The sequence below is a fragment of the Macaca mulatta genome, chromosome 3 (assembly GCF_049350105.2).
Source record: "Macaca mulatta isolate MMU2019108-1 chromosome 3, T2T-MMU8v2.0, whole genome shotgun sequence".
NCBI lineage: Eukaryota > Metazoa > Chordata > Mammalia > Primates > Cercopithecidae > Macaca > Macaca mulatta.
In genome coordinates this window covers 73,084,817-73,108,153 of record NC_133408.1, presented here as the reverse complement: position 1 = coordinate 73,108,153, position 23,337 = coordinate 73,084,817, and the positions used below count along the sequence as shown (strand labels likewise).

Genomic DNA, 23,337 nt, shown 5'->3' with positions numbered 1-23,337 from the left:
GGCCCCTGTAATTAGCTGTGTTGCTGTGTAATAATTATCCCAACACTTAGCATCTGTATAAACACTTATGGTCTCATGTAGTGTCTGAGAGTCAGGAATCCAGCTGCAGGTTAGCTGGGTGGTTCTGGCTCATGGTCTCTGGAGAAGCTGCACTCAAGCTTAGCCAGGGCTGCTGTCCTTTTAAGGCTTAACTGGGGCAGGAGAATCTGCGCCAAGCTCATTCACATGGTTGTTAGTCGGCCTTGCTAGGTGTTTTCTGGAGGCTTCAGTGTCTAACCACATGGGCCACTCCTTAGGGCTGCCTCATGACATGGTGGCTGGCTTCCCCGAGACTGAGTGATCGAAGAGAAAAGTGTGCAAGAGCACCCAAGATGGAAGCTGCAGTCATTGTATTTATTATGTAATCTCAGAAGTGACATACCATCATGCCTGCCATATTATATCATATTAGAAGCAAGACAGGAAATCCAGCCCACGCTCAAGTGGAGGGATTATACAGGAGCGTAAATACCATGAACTGTAGAGTGCTCAGCCAGGGCTGAAATCTTGAACTCGTTAGAGAGGCCATGGCCATACCTCATTCGCTGGCAGAGAAATTGCTGTGATACTGCACCATTGCTAGAAATAGAAGTGTAGCCTCCTGCAATGAGTGTTACAGTAAGTGACCATATATAAAGAATATCTTGGGGACACACGAGAAGAAAGAAGACATGTTAATTCTGCCCGTTCGCATCAGGGAAGGCGTTTTACATTAAAATGATACTTGTGTGGTCCTTGAAAGATTAAGTGGGGGTTTTCCAGGCTCAGGTAGGGAACTCCATGAGCAAGGACTTAAGGGATACCACATTATGAGAATATCGAGGAGTACAGCATGACTGGAGAAGTGGGAACGTGAATGGCACTGGGGGTAATAAGGCTGAAGAGGGTGATTGGAGTTGATGCTGAAGGACTTGATGGATTAAAAGGATTCTTTTAAAATGAGATTTAAAATTATATATTTAAGGTATAGGCTGGGCGCGGTGGCTCACGCCTGTAATCCCTGCACTTTGGGAGGCGGAGGCGGGCGGATCACGAGATCAGGAGATCCAGACCATCCTGGCTAACACGGTGAAACCCCGTCTCTACTAAAATACAAAAAATTAGCCGGGCGCGGTGGCGGGTGCCTGTAGTCCCAGCTACTCAGGAGGCTGAGGCAGGAAAATAGCACGAACCCGGGAGGCGGAGCTTGCAGTGAGCCGAGATCGCACCACTGCACTCCAGGCTGGGCGACAGAGTGCAGACTCTGCCTCAAAAAAAAAAAAAAAAAAAAAGTATACCACATGATGTTATGTGATACATATAGTTAGTAAAATGGTTTCTGTAGAGAGGCAAATTAATATATTCCCAATGTCACATAATTACCCACTGTTTTTTGTTTCTGTGGCCAGAGCAGCTGAAGTCTATTCACTTAGCATGAATCCCACATCCAGTGCATTTTTATTACCTGTAGTCCTCATGTTGTACATTAGAACTCTAGACTTGTTTGTCCTACATATCTGCCATTTTGTATCCTTTGACTATATCCTCTCCTTCCTCCAACTCACTGCCTCTAGTAACCGCTGTTTTGTTCTCTATGTATAGTTTTGGGTGTTTGCAGGCTAGAATGTAGTGGCATGATTGTGGCTCCCTCCCGAGCTCGAGTTATCCTCCCACCACAGCTGCCTGAGTTGCTGGGACAACAGGCGGGTACCACCATGCCCAGCTAATTTTTGTATTTTTTGTAGAAACACGGTTTTGCCATGTTGCCCAGGCTGGTCTCAAACTCCTGGGCTCAAGGAATTTTTCTCAGCTCATACACTGCTGCTTCATTTTAAGAATTCTTTGCAGTGCAGAAGCTTTTATTTTTGATATAGTAATATTTGTTTATTTCTACTTTTGTGCCATGAGCTTTTGGTGTGATACCAAAAAATTATTGCTATGGCCAGTGTCCAGGAGCTTTTCCCCGTGTTCTCTTCTAGGAGTTTTATAGTTTCTGGTCAATCCAAAGGACTTTACAACTTTTTCCACAGAAAAAAAATCAGGAAAACTTGTCTATAATTTTACACAATCTTGAGCTGTTGGAAATGCTTTAGTTTATGATTATTTAATTTTTGTTTTGAAACTTTAAAATTTGTTTAACATCATAATATATAATGGAAGCATAAGGAAATCAGTACTACCCTAATACCCAGAGAAATGTAATTTTTTTCTCTTTATTCAAAATGAACTAAATTGTGTGTGTGTGTGTGTGTGTGTGTGTGTGTGTGTGTGTGTGTGTCAGGTGGAAGGTGGGGGAATATACTCTACAACTTCTCAAAGTGAGGTTTGTGGATCAAAATCATCAGCAGTTCCTCAAAGATTGTTAGAAATGCGGATCCCACTCCAGACCCAAGGAACCGCAGTCTGCATTTTAACAAGATTCTCGTGCCAGAGTACTCATACATTTGAGAAGCATTGAGGAAAACTGTTCTACATATAGCTTTATTAAATTTTCTTTTAATATGAACTTAACCTCCAGCCGGTTTTCAATTCCTGATGTGGAAAGATATTGATATAGAAGGGTAATGGCAAGATTATGGAGAGGAGACTAAGAAGATATTATACATGAACATTTTCCATCTTTTGGAAATAAATTGTATTATAGAGCAGGTAAGAGCTTTAATAGTCTTGTGTTTGACTCTTACTTTTCTGCCATTTATGACTTGTAGACTTTGAGCAAGTTATTTAATCACACGCTGAACCTTGCTTTTCTTACCTCATCAACTTGATGTAAATGGTTAAATTGAAAGGCTAACTGAGGTTCTTAATATAACATAGTTGTAATATAACGTATTTGCTAAAACTTTTAATAATGTAGATGTAATATAACCACCCCCTCCTCACTGGGTTGTTGTAATGGCTAATTAGGTTAATACATTTAAAACATTCAGAACGGTGCTGAGTACAGTTAGTACCTAGGTACACATAGTTACTGATACATAGGTGAGTAGTAAGAGTTCAGTTAGTGATAGCTATTAACATTATTATAAACGTAACTTATTTGTATTAGAGTATAAAATGTGATAATGAAAAATTTCTGTACATTTTATATTTTCAGTGGAATGCAGAAAAAAAATACATGCCTGTTTTTGCTCCTTAAATAAATGTTTATTCTTGTCTCCTTTTCTTTCTAAGGAAAATATGGTTAGGTGTACAATATTCACATGGATATATCCTCAGACTGCCAACAGTTTCTGGATTTCTGAATTCCATACACATACATTCTTCACTCTCATCATCTCTGAAAGGGGGTGGGAACTCCTGATGATGTGGTGAGATGATAAGGAATAACCAAACCATTTGGAAATGTGGAGGTTGCGAATTCTACCCACAGTAGAACCTACCAGCTCATGCTGTGCACCCTCTGGGCCTCAGCAAGATTGAAAATTGTCATCTATCATAGCCTGGGTCTCCAGATTCATAAGTTTATGCTTGAAACTTCAAACAGAAGCTCTGAACACTTAATTCATGATTACCAAGGGCTTACTGTAATACATTTCTATTTCTTTTTCCCCACTTTATTCCTTTCTGAGAACAGGAATTTTTTCTTGAGTGTACTTGAGTTATCATTTTTAAATTTTTTTAATATTTATTTATTTATTTGAGACATGTCTCAATAATTTGAGACAGGGTCTTATTCTGTTTCCCAGACTGGAGTGCAGTGGCACAATCATAGCTCACTGCAGCCTTGACCTCCCAGGTTCAAGAGATCCTCCCACCTCAGCCTCCCAAGTAGCTGGGACTATAGGTGTATTCCACCACACCCAGCTAATTTTTAAAATTGTTTTTGTAGAGGTGGTGTCCTGCCATGTTGCCCAGGATAGTCCTGAACTCCTGGGCCCAAGCAATTCTCTCCTGCCTCAGCTTCCCAAAGTGTTGGGATTACAGGTGTAAGCCATCACACCCAGGGAGTTATTTTTAAACATCCTCACTGCTTGATACTGAAATAGGAATACAGTAGGTAGTAAATGTTTGTAGAATGAATAAATCTATTGAAATTTTAAAAATTGTTATTTTTTATGAGAATCATTTTTTGCATATTAATGATATAATTTTGTATTGTAAAAGCTATTCTGTATCTAGAATGTTACATCTTGGACTCCTGGATGACATTCCAGGCTACTGTAAGTCAAGAACTGTGTAATATGCTTTGGGAGTTCTGGGTGAGGAGTGTGCTCTGTAAGGGCAACTAGCAGTTGACTAAGGCCAGACTAGGTTTTGAGCAAATTTTGCGTGAACGGAATTGCATGTAACAAACTGAGTTTTTCAGAAAACGTTCCTGTCTTTTATAGATTTTAGTTAGTACCATGCAGCAATTGTTTAATCAAAATGAAACCTAACTTTTCACTGAGAGCTTTCCATAATTAAATATAATTTGACCACAAAGTCCCACTATCTCCATGGGTTCCTTGTCCCTTGAACTGTAATTATGTATGTTTTGAGCCCTTGTGTGCAGTTTATTAATATATTGTCACTTAGCAGTTTGTCCTTGGTTCTTTATTGCAATTGTAGACTTCCTTGTGGTTATGCCATATATCCCCTACAGAGCATAGACGGCAGATGAATTTTTATGATACACATCAAAATTGGATTGAGGTGTGTGTGCTTAGGATATGTAATCTAGAATATTTTTCTGTTATATTACTGAGTTTGAAATAAGAAAACAGAAGCAGACCAGATTATTTAAATCTATGACTATTTTTAGCAGAATGAACTATTTTCAAACAACTCTGCAAAATAGCATTATCTTGATAGATTCAGTTTAGGTAAGGACCTGTTATTGAAAATACCACTATTAAAGGTAGATGTTTTCACTACCATCTAATTCTTTACTGTCAGAAGATACAGCTTCTTTACTCCTGCCTACTTTTCCCATGTAGTAATTAGCTTTGAGGTAGGGATTGGGGGACTTTTGTTTTATTCATTTTGTTTGCAAAATGGAGTGTTACAAAGCAAGCCCACACTCTTGCTAGGTATAACATCACATCATATCTTCATATATCTAACATTACAAGTGATCATTAGCCTAGGAGAGCTGAATTAGGAAATGTACTTCTCCCACCCATACCCCTTAGCAGAAAGGTTTATTAAAATCTTTCCTAAGAAAAGAATTACTTTATGGTATACAGTTTGCAAAGTTTGCACATCATCACATATGTAAAATGTGAGTCAAACAACTATTTTTATCGTCTTTAAAATGTAGGCAAGTTATTTTCTCTTAGCTTCAGTTTCTGCATGCATACCATGATGATAATGTTGTTTTAGGATTATCAAGAGGATTAAATTAGGATTATCAAGAGGATTATCAAGAGGATTAAATTAGATTAAGTGTCTCAAATACCCCATTTATTAGGAGTGTAGTAATAATAAAACTATCTTTTTTTTTTTTTTAATTAAGCTCTCCTGGTGCATTTCAAGTATTACTCATGCCTAAATGTTCAATTTATGCATAACTATTCAAAATATACCTTTTTCTTTTTAGGAGTTAGTTATTATGTACATGTTGAACTCTTGTTTTTAGACTTTTCACTCTCCTCTATTTGTAGTTAAGATCATAATTTTTTACAAGTTAATTGTCAATCTTTTTTAAGTTTTCTGTATTTTTATGTATGGCAGTTTTATTTCCTCAAACTAGCACTAAATTTATCATAAAAAATACAGAAGAACACAAGTATTTTAGAAAGAGAATGATTGCATATTCCATATTTTTACGATGGAATGGCTTGTTTCTTCAGGAATGCCCATGGCTTTCTCCTAAATGCATTTTAAATATCATCTCTGTCCCTCAGCACAGAATGCCCCCCTGCTTTTCATACAGCGAGCTCCTGTCTTTCTGTGACACACCTGTGAGAGGCTTCTTCCTCCAGGGTCTTTCTCAGAGTTGCCCAGGCAGACTCTGTTGCTTGGCCATTCCAAAGCCACTCAAAGGATTAGCTAAGAAAGTTGTATTCTTTTTCCATTGCTGCCATGAATACCACCAATTTTGCAGTTTAAATCAGCACCTATTTATTTATCATCTTTAAAATGAAGTCAGAAGTCCAGGTACAGTCTGGCTCTACTGGCTCCTCTGCTTAGAATTTCATAGGGCCAAAGTCAAGGTGTCTTCAAGGTTGCCTTCTCTCCTGGTCCCTGAGGGTGTATCTGCTTCCCGGCTCGTTGAGGCTGTTGGCCAAATCCAATTCATTGTGGTTGCAGGAGTGTTGCCCACTTCCCTGCTGGCTGGCCTTTGCTCCTCGGTGCCGCCTGAGCCCTGCCCATGCTTTCCACATGGTCCTTCCAGCACCTGCAGATCAAGTCTCTCTCACACTTCACATCTCTCTGATTTCACCTTCTGCCCTATATTTCTGACTTCAGTAGGAGAAGGTTCTCTGCTTTTATGGGCTCATGGGATTAGATGAGCGCTGCTTGGATAATCCAGCATCCTCTCCCTGTTTTGTGGTCTGTGACCTGTTTCAGGTTCCAGGACATCTTTGGGGGCCATCCTGCCTACCATAAAGGTTCCTAGTGCTTGTAGTCTGGAGTGGCTGCGTGGGTCCAAACTCCAGTCTGCCCCTTACTGTTGATATCACTTTTGGTAAGTTACTTTACCTCTCTCCTGTGCTTCATAGTTCTCATAGTTCTCATATGTAAATGGGGTTAATAGTTGTAGCTTCACCATAGAGTTTTTATGATAGCAGTGAAGGGCAACAACAGTCTTAGACAGAGTCAATGCATTCCTTTCATGGGGCTCAGGATCCGCCAGACTTCACATGGACAGCCCTGCAAAGCAAGCTCCTCAGCTTTTAGCCCATTGAGGAGGAAGCTTTCAGGGCCTTCTAATCCACACAGTGCCCCACTGATGATACTCCCTAATCAAAGAACGGGTCTCTTGGGTCCACCGGGAAGCCCCCTAACGGACTCACAGTGACTGTCGATGCCTTTCCATCTCGTCTCCACCCTCCTGAATGCCCCAGCTACACACTTGCCAGCCTTTGTGAGCGGGCATCTGGTAACAATCCCAGTAAACTGAATGCCTTACACAAGGGTGAAGTAAGATTGTCTTCAGATATCAGTCTGTATACATTTATATATTTTCTTGAATATACTATATTGCATATTGCTAGTCAGGCATTTATTATATGGAATCATGATTATTTTTACATTTGGCTCATTAGGCGAGGGACATTCTGGGGACTACCCAATCTTATTCAGCTTTGTGTCCCAGTAACAGTGCCTGGTACATGAAAAGCATTAACTATTTGTTTTTCAAAAGAATAACTAATATTATACTCAAGATTTGCTAATCATCTACATTTTATTTCTTCCTCACCTATTTCAAAGGTATCTGAAAGTTAGAAAAATATATATAGTGCTGGGTATTTTATCATAGATGAATTTGTTAATATGCCAATTATGTTTGCTCTGCTTTATGCCGAGATAAAGAAAATTTTATCCTTTATCTTCAGTAACGGTTGTTAGTGTTGATATTATCTAAAATATTTGTAAAATTGTAAAAATTTGTAAAATCTACCTTTTTTATATATGCAATATAAAATGTAGCTTATGAATATACTGGTCTGAACCCTTACCTTCTCTAAAATCTAGAGTTGAGGCAGAGAGGTACAGAATATGTGAATATGTTCTAGCAAATGACAAATTAGGAAATAAATTATTCCCCTCAATTGTTCCTGTGATGTACATTGAAAAAACATCACGAATACAAAGAAAGTTAATTTCTTGAAACGTTTTTCAAGAATATAACTGGTGTAATTTGTATGCTTCAGTATCACCCAGTGTCTGTCTGCCATCTGTTTATCTTTCCCTTCCTCTTTCTCTCTCCTTCCCCTATTCCCCCTTCCCCCTCCTCTTCTGTCTCTTCTTCCCACCCTACCCTCCCCAGGAAAAAAGCTTTTTTATTTGATTCTAAGATTTATTACCATGAAAACATGTGAGGAAGAGAAATAAATCTTGCCATAAATGTGCGTTGTGCGTCATTTGGAATAATAGATGCAGTGACACCTCACAAGGTGTTTTACAACCAGTGATTAATATCTACTCCAATATATTTCTGCTTTATAATACACTTGGGCATTCTTGTTTGGGAAAATTGTCTACCCACCATGTAGGAAAAGAACATTTTCTTCCCAATTGCAGTGTAATTGCTAAAAATCAATTTCAGAGTCAAGAGATAAAACCTCCAAAGTTCTTTAACTGCTCCTGCTGTTTCTGGGCTATGTGGCAGGTACATATTTCTATTCATATAGTATGAATGAGTGAAGGCTGTAAGCCTGCATATCCAAAGGTAAAATGTAAATATAGAATCAAGCAAAAAATTTCACAATAAGCAGAGAATGCGCAGCCCAGGAACTTTAGAAGTAGACAGTCTAGTCAGAGTTTCAAGAGCTTTGTCTCTCATTGTCATGAGACCTCAAGTAAGCCTCGGTTTTCTTACCTAAAAAATGGAATGATGTGAAGATTATTTGAAATATGTAAAGCACTTAGTGCCAAGTACATAGTAAGTGCTCAATAATTGTTAGTTATCTTTATAATACCATTATTGCCAGGTGCAATGGCTCACTCCTGTAATCCTAGCACTTTGAGAGGCCAAGGTGGGTGGATCACTTGAGGCCGGGAGTTCAAGACCATCCTGCCCAACATGGGGAAACCCTGCCCCTACTGAAAATACAAAAATTAGCCGAATGTGGTGGTGCATGCCTATAATCCTAGCTACCAGGAGGCTGAGGCACAAGAATCACTTGAACCCTCCTACCAGGAGGTAGGAGGTTGCAGTGAGCTGAGATCGCGCCACTGCACTCTAGCCTGGGTGACAGAGTGAGACTCAGCCTCAAAAAAAGAAAGGAAAAAAGAAGTGTGTGCGCATATATATATATTCACATGTGTATATGTGTGTGTGTATATAAATAAAATACCATTATTAAATGAGACAAACCAGTTAAAATTTCTCCTGGTACAGTAATCTCCATCAAATGTGAATAGAATTAGAGCATAATAAATGTTTTTTGTACATGAGAATTTTGTTCCAGTATAAACAAATTAGAAGCCTCTTTTATGAGAAATAGGAAAAGGGGAACCAGAAAAAGTACCTTATGGCAAAGGGCAGAGAAATTAATGGTTTTTGCAATGAAATTTTGGCAAATATTAAAGGGAATTGGAGAAAGCAATCATAAGTCTTGAAAATATACTCCAGTAGCATTTATGAGGAGTGAAGGGTTAGTAGTATATGCTTTGGAATTAGGTTATCATGATAGAGCTAAGACTGCATATGAGTGTGCATTAGGCCTGGAAAACTCAACTTAGAGGTACTTTAATCAGCAGGCAGAAGGGGAGAAAAGTTAGGGAAGTTCTTTCTTTTTTATCATGAAAAATAAGAACCTCCCAGGACCTCCTAGAAGACTTTCATTTAGGTCTCATTGGTCAGAACTGTGTCATGTGGCCACCCTTGTGCATAACGGCCTAGAAAATCAAGCGTCTCTTCTGGGGCTGGATGCCCTGCTGTTCTGAATATAATCAGATTTCTGTTAACAGGCAGGAAGGGTATGGGGACTAGATATTGGCCAGGAACTATCTTATGGGTTCTGCTACCGCAGTTATTTAAGAGGTATCCCCATTTATTCCTTCTTATGCAAATGATTCTGCATCTCTTTGATTACAGTAGAAACCAAAGGTCAAGACACAGGAGGTGTAAGTTACTAACCTGGAGTCAAAAAGTTTTTAAGAAGTTGGATGGAAAACCATACGATTACTCTTTTTGGTGCATTCATTAACAGAAGCAAAGTTAAATACATTTACAAAAACACCAAAACCATAGGGAATGGCAAATCCAGAAAGCATTGCTAGTAAGTAAAGATTGTTAAGTGCATGTGTTTGTCTAGTTAACTCATAATATCACCTTTAAAGTGGGTGAAATATTGATACTGTGTTTTTTGGTGTGCCATCTTTATCAAATTTATTTAAGTGAGCATAATTATAAAGATTTTCATGAAGCTCTCCTTGGCCTTAGATTTCTAACTCAGCTTTCACTATAAGGGAAGGTATTTTACCACCATGGATGAGTAGAAATTATTGTAATTTACTTATTACTTTGAATAACATTTAATGAAAAGATACAATTTTGAAAGCTAATGCTATATTTTAGTCACTTAATAGAATTTGTTGTCTTGCCTACCTATTTTAGTCTTTGGCAACTAATAAATATAATGTCAAAGGGGAAAGTCGTATTCAGTACCTATATTATAGCAAAAATATATACTTGTAATTATGCATGTTTAAATCCTCTTGGGCACAATTGGTTAGTCTCAAAATAGATTTTCCCATCTCTGAATGCTCAGCTATTACTTTCAGTGACTTAAAAATGTGGACACGGATGGGGGTTTTATGGTATATAATATGCAGCTGGAGTGTAACAAAAGAAAGTATGTATACTGGGGTTTTTTTTTAACTTAAAAAGTGTTTTAGGGGATTTATACTTTAATGATGGGCTAAGACCCTGCCGGAGGATGCCCTGTATAAAACAAGTATAAGACTGGGATATAATATAAAAAGCAGCTGCTCAAAGGCACTGGAGAATAAGCAGACCACAGTGTAATTGCCTTTTTGTATTATGTCCAGGTTCTATAGAATATGTTACAGTGCATGATTGGAGGAGGAGGGAGGTTCTATAGAGTATGTTACAGTACATGATTGGAGGAGTGAATTTCTTTTTTTGGTTTTTTTTTTTGAGATGGTGTTTCACTCTTTTTTGCCCAGGTTGGAGTGCAGTGGCGCCATCTTGGCTCACTGCAACCTCTGCCTTCCGGGTGCAAGTGATTCTTCTGCCTCAGCTTCCTGAGTAGCTGGGATTACAGGTGTGTGCCACCATGCCCGGCTAATTTTGTATTTTTAGTAGAGATGGGGTTTCACCATGTTGGCCAGGCTGTTCCTGAACTCCTGAGCTCAGGTGATCCACCCACCTCGGACTCCCAAAGTGCTGAGATTACAGGCATGAGCCACCATGCCCTGGCGGAAGAGTGAATTTCTATAGGGCATGTTTTTGTTTTGTTTTGTTTTGATTTGATTTTTGTTTTTTGTTTTTAGACGGAGTCTCACTCTGTCGCCCAGGCTGGAGTGCAGTGGCTGGATCTCGGCTCACTGCAAGCTCCGCCTCCCGGGTTCACGCCATTCTCCTGCCTCAGCCTCCTGAGTAGCTGGGACTACAGGCGCCTGCCACTACGCCCGGCTAATTTTGTTTTTGTATTTTTAATAGAGACAGGGTTTCACTGTGTTAGCCAGGATGGTCTCGATCTCCTGACCTCGTGATCCGTCCGCCTCGGCCTCCCTAAGTGCTGGGATTACAGGTGTGAGCCACCATGCCTGACCTCTATAGGTTATATTATAGTGCATTCCCTGTGAAAGAAATTTCTGTGTCCATGTCTTTTATCCTGGAGCCAAGTTTCATTTACGTGGTGCACTCAGTGGTGGCAGGGTGTGCCTGTGGGAAAAACACATTTTGAGGGAACCAGAAATCTAAGATGGGATAACTGGCTGATAAGATAATGGGGAAAGGGAATGAGCCAGAGGAGGGATCCCAAAATCTTGTCTGTGTATATATCCAATCAAATTCTGAACAACCCATGTCTGGAACAGACACAAAGAAGCTTAGCTAAAGACTAAAGCTAAGAATTGAGAGGAGAGCTGCTGCCCCAGAAACATAATTTGCAATTCAATACAAGCAAGAAAACAGTGTACAAATTAATATTCCAGATGCAGGGCAAAGTTACCTGCTCTCTGTAGAACCAGGATCGTAGTGTAAGAGAGAAAAATTGTTTTTCCTCTTACCCCTCAGAGTTCTTAGCTGGGACAGACCCCTGTAATAAAAGACAAATTAAGAAGAGAAAAACAAATGAGTGTTTTAATGTGTGTATTTCATATGCACGTAGGACGTACCCAGGGAATGAGTGAATCTCACAGAGATGGCTTAGAAACCCAGCTTATATCTCATCTTCAGCGAAGAGCAGTGCGTTTTTAGAGCAGTGACAAGACAAAGGACAGGGACTTTTAGTGTCTGGGATGCAAATCATAGAATGGCAAACAAATGGGGTTTGTAATGTAGAATTCTGTGGTGCCTTCTTCAGGCTGATGCCTTCCAAAGATTTCTTCCCTGGTTGGGAGCGAAGGAGGGGCACAGTTTTTAAGTCCTGCTTTTAGGCAGCTGGGGGAGGGGAGAGAGCTATTCTGACGTCTACTTCTCAGTTGTCTTCAACTCAAATTCATCCTTATGTCAAAAATGCATGATTTCGAGGTGGCATATTCTGCTTTTCTACATAAAAGACACATTTTCAAAAGAAAAGAACATTAACTGGGTCCAATCCTGAAAAGAACCAGGTAGTGAAACTAGTATGCAACGATTTTAAACTGACTACTGTAACTCTCCTCCATGAAATAAAACAAAATATGCTTTCAATTCATGAAAAATGAGGAAATCTCAGTAGGGAAGTAAAAACCATTAAAAAAGAGTCTCATGGGTATTTTAGAACTGATAAATACAGTGTATGACAGTTAAAAGTCACTGCATGGCCTTAGCAGGGGAATGAGAAGACTGTCAGTGCCCTGTGAGTTCTGCTTGCCCGCTGCCCACACAGAGCTGCCTTATCAAGACGGGAATCACAACACAAAGTGTAATTCACACAAAGCCAGCTGAACTGGTGACTGGAGTTTTTTACTCAAGCCAGTCTCCCTGAAAACCTGGACTGGGGTTTTTAAAGGATAATTTGGTGGGTGGGGGCAAGGGAGTGGGAGTGCTGATTGGTCGGATCCTAGATGAAATCTTAGGCGGTCACAGTGGGTTCTTCTTCTTGTCTTCTGTTCCTGGGTGGGATCACAGAACCGGTTGAGCCCGATTACCAGTCTGGATGGCACCAGCTGGTGCATCAGAATGCAGAATGCAGGGTCTGAAAATATATCTTGAGCACCATTCTTAGGTTTTACAGTAGTGATGTTATCCTGAGGAGCAATTGGGGAGGTTTGGAATCTTGTGGCCTCTGGTTCATGACTCCGACACCATAATTTCTAATGTTGTGGCTAATTTGTTAGTTTTACAAAGGCATTCTGGTCCCCAGGCAAGAAGGGAGTTTGTTTTGGGAAAGGGCTGTTATCTTTGTTTCAAAGTTAAACCGTAAATTAAATTCCTCTTGGCCAGCACAGTGGCTGATGCCTGTAATCCCAGCACTTTGGGAGGCCGAGGTGGGCGGATCACTTGAGGTCGGGAATTCCAGACCAGCCTGGCCAACATGGCAAAACCCTGTCTCTACTAAAAATACAAAAAATTAGTGGGACATGGTGGTGATACAGCTCTGATGACTGGAGGAACACCAGGGTCCTTTATTTCTCGCTGATTTAGATAAAATGACACGGACACATGTGGAGTGGTTTTAAGGAGTAGAGAGTTTAATAGGCAAGAAAGAAGGAAGACGCTCTTCCTTACAGAGACAGAGGGAGGGGGTCTGCAAGCAGAGAGAGGAAACCCCATGTGTGGTGGGTGAGGAGGAATGGTCAGTTATATTGGGAGGCTAAAGGAGGCAGTGTCTGATTTACTTAGGGCCCAGGGGATTGATTTGACTAGGTATGTCATTCACGTAGCCCTCGAAATAATTGACCCTCCCATCCTAGCATTTTAATATGCAGTGTGAGCCACTATGATGTCCTGCACAGGTGGAGATAACTGGGAGTGGCCAGGTTGGGCAGACCTAGTTTTAATCCACGTTATCATATCAATACTTGCCAGCCTGGCCCTTCAAGCTGTTTTTCTGCTAGAAAAGAAACGTTTCTGGAGTTGCTTTTATTACAAGAAAAAAAAACTTTACCAAGGACCTTTTATGCTCTCTATCTGCCTAAAATAATTTCTTTCTTTTTTTTTTTTTTTTGAGACGGAGTCTTACTCTGTCACCCAGGCTGGAGTGCAGTGGCGCAATCACGGCTCATTGCAACCTCTGCCTCCTGGGTTCCCACCATTCTCCTGCCTCAGCCTCCTGAGTAGCTGGGACTACAGGCACCCGCCACCACGCCCAGCTACTTTTTGTATTTTTAGTAGAGACGGGGTTTCACCATGTTGGCCAGCGTGGTCTCGATCTCTTGACCTCCTGATCCGCCCACCTCGGCCTCCCAAAGTGCTGGGATTACAGGCATGAGCCACCGTGCCCAGCCTAATAATTTCTTAATAACTCCTATAATAGTGGCACATGCCTGTAATTCCATCTACTGGGGAGGCTGAGGCAGGAGAATCACTTGAACCTGGGAGGCAGAGTTTACAGTGAGCCCAGATAGTGCCATTGCACTCCGTCCTGGGCAAGAGAGTGAGACTCCATCTCTCTCTCTCTCTCTCTCTCTATATATATATATATATATGTGTGTGTGTGTGTGTGTATACACATATATAAAATAAAATAAATTCCTCTCAAAGTTAGTTCAGCCAACACCCAGGAATGAACAAGGACAGCTTGGAGGTTAGAAGCAAGATAGAGTCTCTTAGGTCAGATCTCTTTCACTGTCATGATTTTCTCACTGTTACAATTTTTGCAGGGGGTGGTTTCAAGACAGAGGAAAGAGAATTAGTAATTTGTAAACTTGAAAATAGATCAATAGAAATTATCCAGTGTGCAAAATAGAAAAAAAAGAATGAAGGGAAAAAGAAAGGCAGAGTTTTACGGACCTGTTAAATTACATCAAACTGTCCAGCTGTTGGTAATTGGAATCGTAGAAGGGAAGCAGAGGAAGAGTGGGACAGAAAAAGTATTTGAAGAAATAATGGTTTCGGATTTTACACATTCAATGAAAGACAGAAATTTGTAGATGTAGGATGCGCCTCAAAACACCGAGAGGAATAAACACAAAGAAGGCCAAATCAAGACAAAGGTAAAGAGCACATCTTGATAGGAGCAGAGGAAAACAACACATTATATACAGGGAATTTCACTGACGGCTGATTTCTCATTAGAAATCATGGAGACAGAGGAGAATGAAATAACATGAAAGTCCTGAAAGAAACCATTATCCAGAATTTTTTTTTTTCAGTGAAAATATCCTTCAAGAATGAAGGCAAATTAAGACATTTTAAGATTAAAACACTTACCACCATCACCACCACCACGTAAAATAGTTTGTTACGGCAGGCTGGGCACGATGACTCACGCCTGTAATCCCAGCACTTTGCGGGGCAGAGGTGGGAGGATTTCTTGAACCGAGGAGTTTGAGACCAGCCTGGGCACCATAGCAAAACCCTGTCTCTACAAAAAATACAAAACTTAGCCAGGCGTAATGGTGCACACCTGTAGTCCCAGATACTTGGGAGGCTGAGGCAGGAGAATCGCTTGACCCTGTGAGGCAGAGGTTGCAGTGAGCCAGGATCATGCCATTGCACTCCAGCCTGGGTGACAGGAGTGAAACCCCATCTGAAAAAAAAGCAACAGAGGTGATACCTGATGGAAACTGTCATGGGTGAGTGGCGACTGTCTGGGCTGGTGGTGTGGGGGTGCAAGAATTTACCAAGACAGTTGTGAGTACAGAAAGGCAGATTTATTAGAGAAAGAAGGAAAAGATGTTGCAAGGAGGCAACAGGCAGGCCAGTGGAAGAGAAGCTGACTGTAAGGAAACAAAGACTTGCTGGAGATTGAATTTATAGAATGGTGCTGTGATGTGTGCTGGAGAGCTTTGTGCAGTACCAGTAACACCAAGGCTGCAGTGAGCTAACTTGTAGGTGTCTGGTCATAAGTTGGGCACAGGAGGGCTACGTGTTCTGGACCCTGAAGAAAAACAGACTTTACCTTATCTGGTTCTTTTTGCTTCCCACTGCTCCCACCAGTGTCTGATTTCTTTTCCCCAACTAGGACTCCACATTTCCCCCCACGACAGAGCAACAATGACAGGTCTTTGGCATGTGGGTGAAGGTATCATCTTCCAACTGCTTCCTGCTGACCAGGTCATAGAGCTGGCCCTACCTAGGATTGTTAGTTGGTCGAGAAGTTATGCGGGTTATTGTTTTGGGTTGTGGAACGTGGGATATTGGACCTTGCTGGAGGAAGGGACTTGTTAGAGAGGGGGATTATGTTAGGGTGAAACTGGTGTTCATCTGAATCCCAGGGAAATTCGTAAAGGTAGCAGGCATTATTGGGGAGAGATTGCTATGCCATTTGCAGCATCATTTGAAGGTGAAACTCATGAACTCTAGAAGATAAAAGTTTGGGTACTTTTTAAAACCAGTTACCAAAAAGGCAAAGAAAAACCTTTTACAGTGTGACTTTTCTGATGGGTGTCCATTTAGTTAACCTGGAAGTTAACCTTGATGAAAACATGTTTGAATTTAATTAGACATAGGAAGAGTGTGTTTAGGGTTAGGAGGCTATGAGTATAGCCTGGGAACACATGACTCATAGGAACAGTGTGAGACATTTTTGATTACTTTGAGAATTTAGATAAATATCAAGAAAATCCAGGAGTACAGAATTAAATTATGTTAGAGGAAAACATTGGTTAATGTTGACCTTCAAGATGAAACATTTTAGCGTTAGGCCACAATAACAGAACTGGAAGAAAAAGTTACAGAAGCTGACAAAGACTGCAGAAGAGAGTTACTATCCTACGCCTCCTCCAGGGGAGAAAAAGCTGAATGCAGTGGAACACAGCAAACTGGGATGCAGCAAACGTTGAACTTCTGAGATATGCTTCTGAGGATTTTTTTTTTTTTAAAGAAACTTTTATAAAATTCTGAGTAAAACTTTGTGCAGTTTTATTAAGAGCAGAGTAACACCTTAAAAAAACCTTGTTTTAACATAGAGAATTAATGTTAGAAAGACTATACTAAATAATTTTTTCAAATTATACCAACTTAATTACATGCAAATTTCCTTTCATAAATTCTCCTTCATTAACCTTTTCATGACTTACACAGACCATTTACGACATATTGGACTTTGACTTGTTCTAAACATCCTTTTTATAACCTTACTTTAAGATAGTAATTTATCATACAAGATGTTTTCTTCTATAAAATTTCTTTTTATACCCTTCCTTACTAAAAATACCTCTTTTCCTTTTCTTTTTAACTTTAAATGAGTTTTCAGTGTTTACATATTAGTTACACCATAAATAATGAGTCTTAGCACCAGCAACTTAGTAACAGCAGATTTAAAGTAGTTAGGAAAAAAGAGGGGAAGAGAGCTTTAGAAGACTTTACATAACTCTACATTGCAGGTTAACCATTTGAGCTCGGAATTTCTCTTGTAGCTTGCCCATTAGTTTAAAATGTTCACAAAAATGGGCCATAATATGTAATCAGCTGGAGTTTTAAAGAAAATGACAAAATCAGGGGTTAGGATGTTAGAGACTTTTTCCATTTTAAGGCTGGACTGCTGGATTGAACAGAAAAAGAGGAAAAGAGAAGAAAGGAATGGGCTGGGCACTGTGGTTCATATTTGTAATCCTAGCACTTTGGGAGGCAGAGGCAGGTGGATCACTTGAGGCCATGAGTTTGAGACCAGGCTGGCAAACATGGTAAAATCCTGTCTCTACTAAAAATACAAAAATTAGCTAGGTGTGGTGGTACATGCCTGTAATCCCAGCTACTAGGGAGGCTGAGGCACGAGAATAGCTTGAACCCTGGAGGCAGAGGCTGCAGTGAGGCAGAGGCTGCAGTGAGCCAAGATGGTGCCACTGCATTCCAGCCTGGGCAAGAGAGAGAGACTGTGTTTAAAAAAAAAAAAAAAAAAGGAATGGAGAGGAGTTAAGCTTTACAGGAGGGCTTGTGAGCCAGCCAGTTATTGCAAGGTGTGGGGCCAGCCCCTTTACTACTTTGGTTTATCCTTTATCTCCATCAGTCAGGGAGAGCCTTGACACCCTGGACCTACATGGTATGAGACGAATTTTTCCCACCTTCTCAAGTCACCACTTAAGGTGAGCTATTTTCAGCTGGAGCAGGGAGCCCCTTCAGCTCAAGACTTTCAGGGGCTGGAATTCCGTCCTGGGAGCCCTTTGGTCCTCAGGCCTCATTTCCAGTGGCTGAGCTTCTGACAGAAGTCAGGGGCCCCAAACGGAGGGACCAGCTGGAGCTGGGGCAGAAGAACATAAATTGTGAAGATTTCATGGATATTTATCAGTTCCCAAATAATACTCTTATAATTTCTTATGCCTGTCTTTAATCTCTTAATCCTGTTATCTTCATAAGCTGAGAATGTACGTCACCTCAGCACCACTATTGTACAAATTGATTGTAAAATGTGTATTTGAACAATATGAAATCAGTGCCCCTTGAAAAAGAACAGAATAATAGCGATTTTCAGGGAACAAGGGAAGACAACCATAAGGTCTGACTGCCTGCAGGGTCGGGCAGAATAGAGCCATATTTTTCCTCTTTCCTCTTGCTGAGAGCCTATAAACAGACATGCAAATAGGGAAGATATCACTGAATTCTTTTCCTAGCAAGGAATATTAATAATTAAGACCTTCATCTATAAACGGCCGCTCTGGGAGTGTCTGTCGTATGTGGTTGAGATAAGGACTGAAATATGCCCTGGTCTCCTGCAGTACCCTCAGGCTTATCAGGTGGGAGAAAAAAACCTCACCCTGGTGAATTTGAGGTCAGACCAGTACTCTGCTCTCAAACCCTGTTTTCTGTTGTTTAAGATGTTTATCAAGATAATACGTGCACAACTGAACATAGACCCTTCTCAGGAGTTTTTGATTTCGCCCTTTGCCTTGTGATCTTTGCTTTGCCCTTTGCCTTATGAAGGGCCTCAGAAGCATGTGATCTTTGTTCTCCTTTTTTGCCCTTTGAAGCATGTGATCTTTGTTACCTACGCCCTGTTCGTCCACCCCCTCCCCTTTTGAAGTCCTTAATAAAAACCTGCTGTTTTTGCAGCTCAGGTGGGCATCACAGTCCTACCGATATGTGATGTCATCCCCGGAGGCCCAGCTGTAAAATTCCTCTCTTTGTACTCTTTCTCTTTATTTCTCAGACTGGCCAACACTTAGGGAAAATAGAACCTATGTTGAAATATTGGGGGTGGGTTCCCCTGATAGCAGAGGGCACAAGTTGGGTGGGGCTTTTCCCATGTATCTCACTGGGGGCAGTTTGCCTTTGGGTAGCTTGGCCGTCTCCACTGGTAGCAGTCATTTGGAGGAGTATCCTTAGGGAAACCTGGAGGGGGCTGGGGGCTTTACAACAGCCAACAGTTGAGCCTGCCTCTGCCTCTGCCTCTTGTTTCTGTTTTTCTTTGTCTTTCTTTTCTATTCTTTCTCTCTTTCTTTTTTTTTTTTTTTTTTTTTTTTTTTTTTTTTTTTTTGCCGTGTCCTCCTTATTCTGCTTTTGCTTATAAAAGACTAAGGAAGCAAATTTTATGTTTTTCTGCATAGGAGCCATGCTGTGTTACACAAGAAAGTTAGATGTTTGTTTTTGAGCATCTGGGGGTTGAATTCGTTCTAGTTTTTAAAAAATACAGCCTAGAGGTGAGTCTGCAGGAACAGATGGGGTTTGTCCCACAGTGGGACTGGAAAAGGTGCCACCCAGGGCTGACTGAACCGCACTTTGTCTTAGGGCATCCTGCCAATGAAGAGGGTTCTGCTCATGTCCGCTGAGGGACTCTAAGAATATCAGGATAAATTAACGAAAACCTAACTGTGTGCTACACAAGAGATCGACTTTAAATATCAAGACAAAAGTTGAAAGTGAATGGATGGCCAAGTAAGCAAGCAGTGGGCATCTGAAAACTTAGTGACTATGTGTAAAATGTCCCATAAAATAGCTCTTAGGTCGAGCAGGTAAAGAGGGTTTTGATACTTATGTTAATTAATTTTGTCCTGACTATAGCAAAAGGTTTTTGAATCAGGAATTTCTTCCTATTTACCTGACCACAAATAACCAGTGGGCAGTTCCCAGGTCCCAGTTCTTATCTGTGGTACAATGCAGTGCAGGTAGGGTATGATGGCCTTCACTGGCAAAGCCTGTATTGTAGATAAGGAAAGAAGGAAAGTAAATTTTCTGTGCTTTTTATAAAAGGGGAAAAGGCAATTGTCTCCCCTTCCCTTTCTGAGAGTCTCATTAGCAGCATCTTTCTTTAATCTTTTCAGAATGTACATAAATATCTGTATGGAAAAGATGAGCCCATTGTCTTCAATTTTACAAGTCAGAAATGTCTCCTGGTTTTGGGGCCTCATGCACTTTGAAATGTAAACACGCACATCCAGGGTTGAGGAAACCTCTCTGGGGTTCACTCTCTGCACACCTTAGTTCCTAAGGTTTACTTTTAGTCCAGAATACCAAATTTCAGTAGAATTTGCCCTCAAAGCCTTAATTGTGCAGAACCCACAAGTATTTTCTTTACAATCTCACAGAAGGACATTTCATTATGAAAATGAGTCAGTTTGTCAGGAAGACATACTAGTCATTAATTTGTCTATGCCTAATAACAGAACTTCAAAATGTATGAAAGCAAAAAGAGAGAGAGAGTTAAAGGGAGAAATAAACAATTCCATGGTCATAATGGGAGGTTTCTGACTAATTGATAGAGCAAGTAGATTTTTAAAAATCAGCAGAGGTGGGCCAGGCACGGTGGCTCATTCCTATAATCCCAGCACTTTGGGAGGTGGGTGGATCACTTGAGGTCAGGTGTTTAAGACCAGCCTGGCCAACATGGTGAAACCCCATCTCTACTAAAAATACAAAAATTAGTCGGGTGTGGGGACGGGTGCTTGTAATCCCAGCTACTCAGGTGGCCGAGGCAGGAGAATCACTTGAACCCAGGAGGCAGAGATTGCAGTGAGCCAAGATCTTACCATTGCACTCCAGTCTGAGCGACGAGCGAAACTCTGTCTCACCCCATCTCTCCTAAAAATACAAAAATTAGCCAGGCGTGGTGGCAAGCGCCTATAGTCCCAGCTACTTAAGAGGCTGAGGCAGAAGAATCGCTTGAACCCAGGAGGCGGAGGTTGCAGTGAGCTGAGATCACACCACTGCACTCCCGCCTGAGTGACAGAGCGAAACTGTCGTGCAAAAAAAAAAAAAACAGCAAAGGTAGGAAAGATCTTAACAACACTGTCAGCTACATTATTGAAGAATATTGCATATTTCTCTTGGGAAAGACTGCCAGCAGTGAATAAGAATACCTGTTTTGTTTGCTCTTAGTCTTGGGACTTAATTCTTTTTATATAATACTATTTTTTAATCTGATAAATCCATAGTACTTGTTTTTATTTGCATTTCATTAATCACTGAGTGATCGAACTTGTTTTATGTATGCTTATCATTTGTTTTTTCTTTTGTATGAGGATGTTAATAATTTGGGGTCTAGTTATGTATTATGTTTGTTATTGATTTATATCTTATATTCCATGTATTTCCCCTTTGTCATTAACTTTTAAACCATCTTTCTTTTGTTCTTTATCTTACAGAAGTTGAAATGTTTGTGTAGTTAAATCCATCCATTTTTTTCTTTTCTGTTTTTTTTTAAATTCTTTGATTTCTGCTAGTTGTTTTTTGTGATTCTACTTATGAGTTATAGTCTAAATAGGGTATTATCTCATTTAAAAAAACGTAACCTTATAAAAACCAAGATGCACTCCAACCAACGATACACTGAGATGGTCCAAGGAAAGTAACTGCTGTCTGTTATATTTGTACAATTTAGACTTTAAAGTGTTTATCACAACATTGTCCCATTCTTGTGCAGTTAAAGTTATCTCTTCTTTTGGATCTCAGATCATTCATAATTTAATAAGACGGATCCAGACCAAAATTAAAGATCTTCTGCAGCAAATGGAAGAAGGGCTGAAGACAGCTGATCCCCATGACTGCTCTGCTTATACTGGCTGGACAGGTGAGACTGATACATTTTATTCTTAGATTATGAGATGTAAGACTTGACTTTGAAATTTTCTTCTCTTTTAAAATGGTAAAGATTTGGCCAGGCACAGTGGCTGGTGCCTGTAATCTCAGAACTTTGGGAAGCCGAGGCAGGTGGATCACCTGAGGTCAGGAGTTCGAGACTAGCTTGACCAACATGGTGAAACCCCGTCTCTACTAAAAATACAAAAATTAGCCGGGTGTGGTGTCGGGCGCCTGTAATCCCAGCTACTTGGGAGGCTGAGGCAGGAGAATTGCTTGAACCCGGGAAGCGGAGGTTGCAGTGAGCCAAGATCGTGCCAGTGCACTCTAGCCTGGGCCACAGAGTGAGACTCCGTCTCAAAAACAAAAGAAAATAAAATTATAAAGATTTTATACTTTTTTTTTTTTTGAGACAGAGTCTCACTCTGTTGCCTGGGCTAGAGTACAGTGGTACAATCACAGCTCTCTTCAGCCTTGACCTCCTGGGCTCAAACTATCCTCCTGCCTCAGCCTCCCATGTAGCTGGGACCACAGGCACGTGCCACCACACCTGGCTAATTTTTTTATTATTTTGTAAAGACAGAGTCTCACTATGTTGCCGAGGCTGGTCTCAAATTCCTGGGCTCAAGCGACCCTCCTGCCTCAGCCTCCCAAAGTGCTGGGATTACAGGTGTGAGCCACCATGCTTGGCTGATTTTATACCTTTTAATTGAAGTCTTGCTCTATGTCTTCAATGATGAGATGATTTGGAATTTTATTTCTAAAGAAATGCTTTCTCCCTGAAGTTTGAACTTTAATATCTAGTGTGTCTTTTTTTAATAACATCATTTATTTAACCTAATATATAGCTGTCTATGAAAATGTGTAATTATTAAGAGCAAACTTGCCCTAGGGTCGGTTTTAAAGGATTCTTTGCTGCTCTGGTCATTGTGACAGGCTGTGGTGAGTGGTCTCTCTGTTCTGTGATATAAACTATCTACCCTACTGCCTGTACTTATTTGACTCATTTGTGCACATAAATGTTTTATTTTTATTTTAATGATAACAGTTAAACAACCAATAATATACTTCACATCAAAAAATGTAATTAAAAAATTAACTTGCCTTAACTAATCTTTGCATTCTTGTTATTTTACCCGGTATTCAGAACATTCTAATAATTATTTAGGGAATACAAAGAATATGAAGGATATAAAAGATGACCTTGTTCTCAGGGATTAGACTGAAGTCTGACTAAATTCCTAATGACAATTTATATACACATTTAGAGTGATTTCTTGCTGAATTCTTATAGCTTAATTAATAAACAGCATAGGCCAGCTGCAGTGGCTCAAGCCTGTAATCCAAAGCACTTTGGGAGACCAAAGATGGCAGATCACTTGAGGTCAGGAGTTTGAGACTAGCCTGGGCAACATGGCAAAAGCTGTCTCTACTAA

The 23,337-nt window shown here is 40.4% G+C and overlaps 1 protein-coding gene across 1 annotated transcript in view; it reads left to right on the top strand.

Annotated features, from left to right (window-relative positions):
• Positions 1 to 23,337, top strand: part of LANCL2 (LanC like glutathione S-transferase 2) — a 65,371-nt gene that overhangs the window by 3,998 nt on the left and 38,036 nt on the right. Inside the window, 1 exon segment of the mRNA NM_001261176.1 lies at positions 21,776 to 21,893. Coding sequence (NP_001248105.1) covers positions 21,776 to 21,893 — 118 coding nt within the window.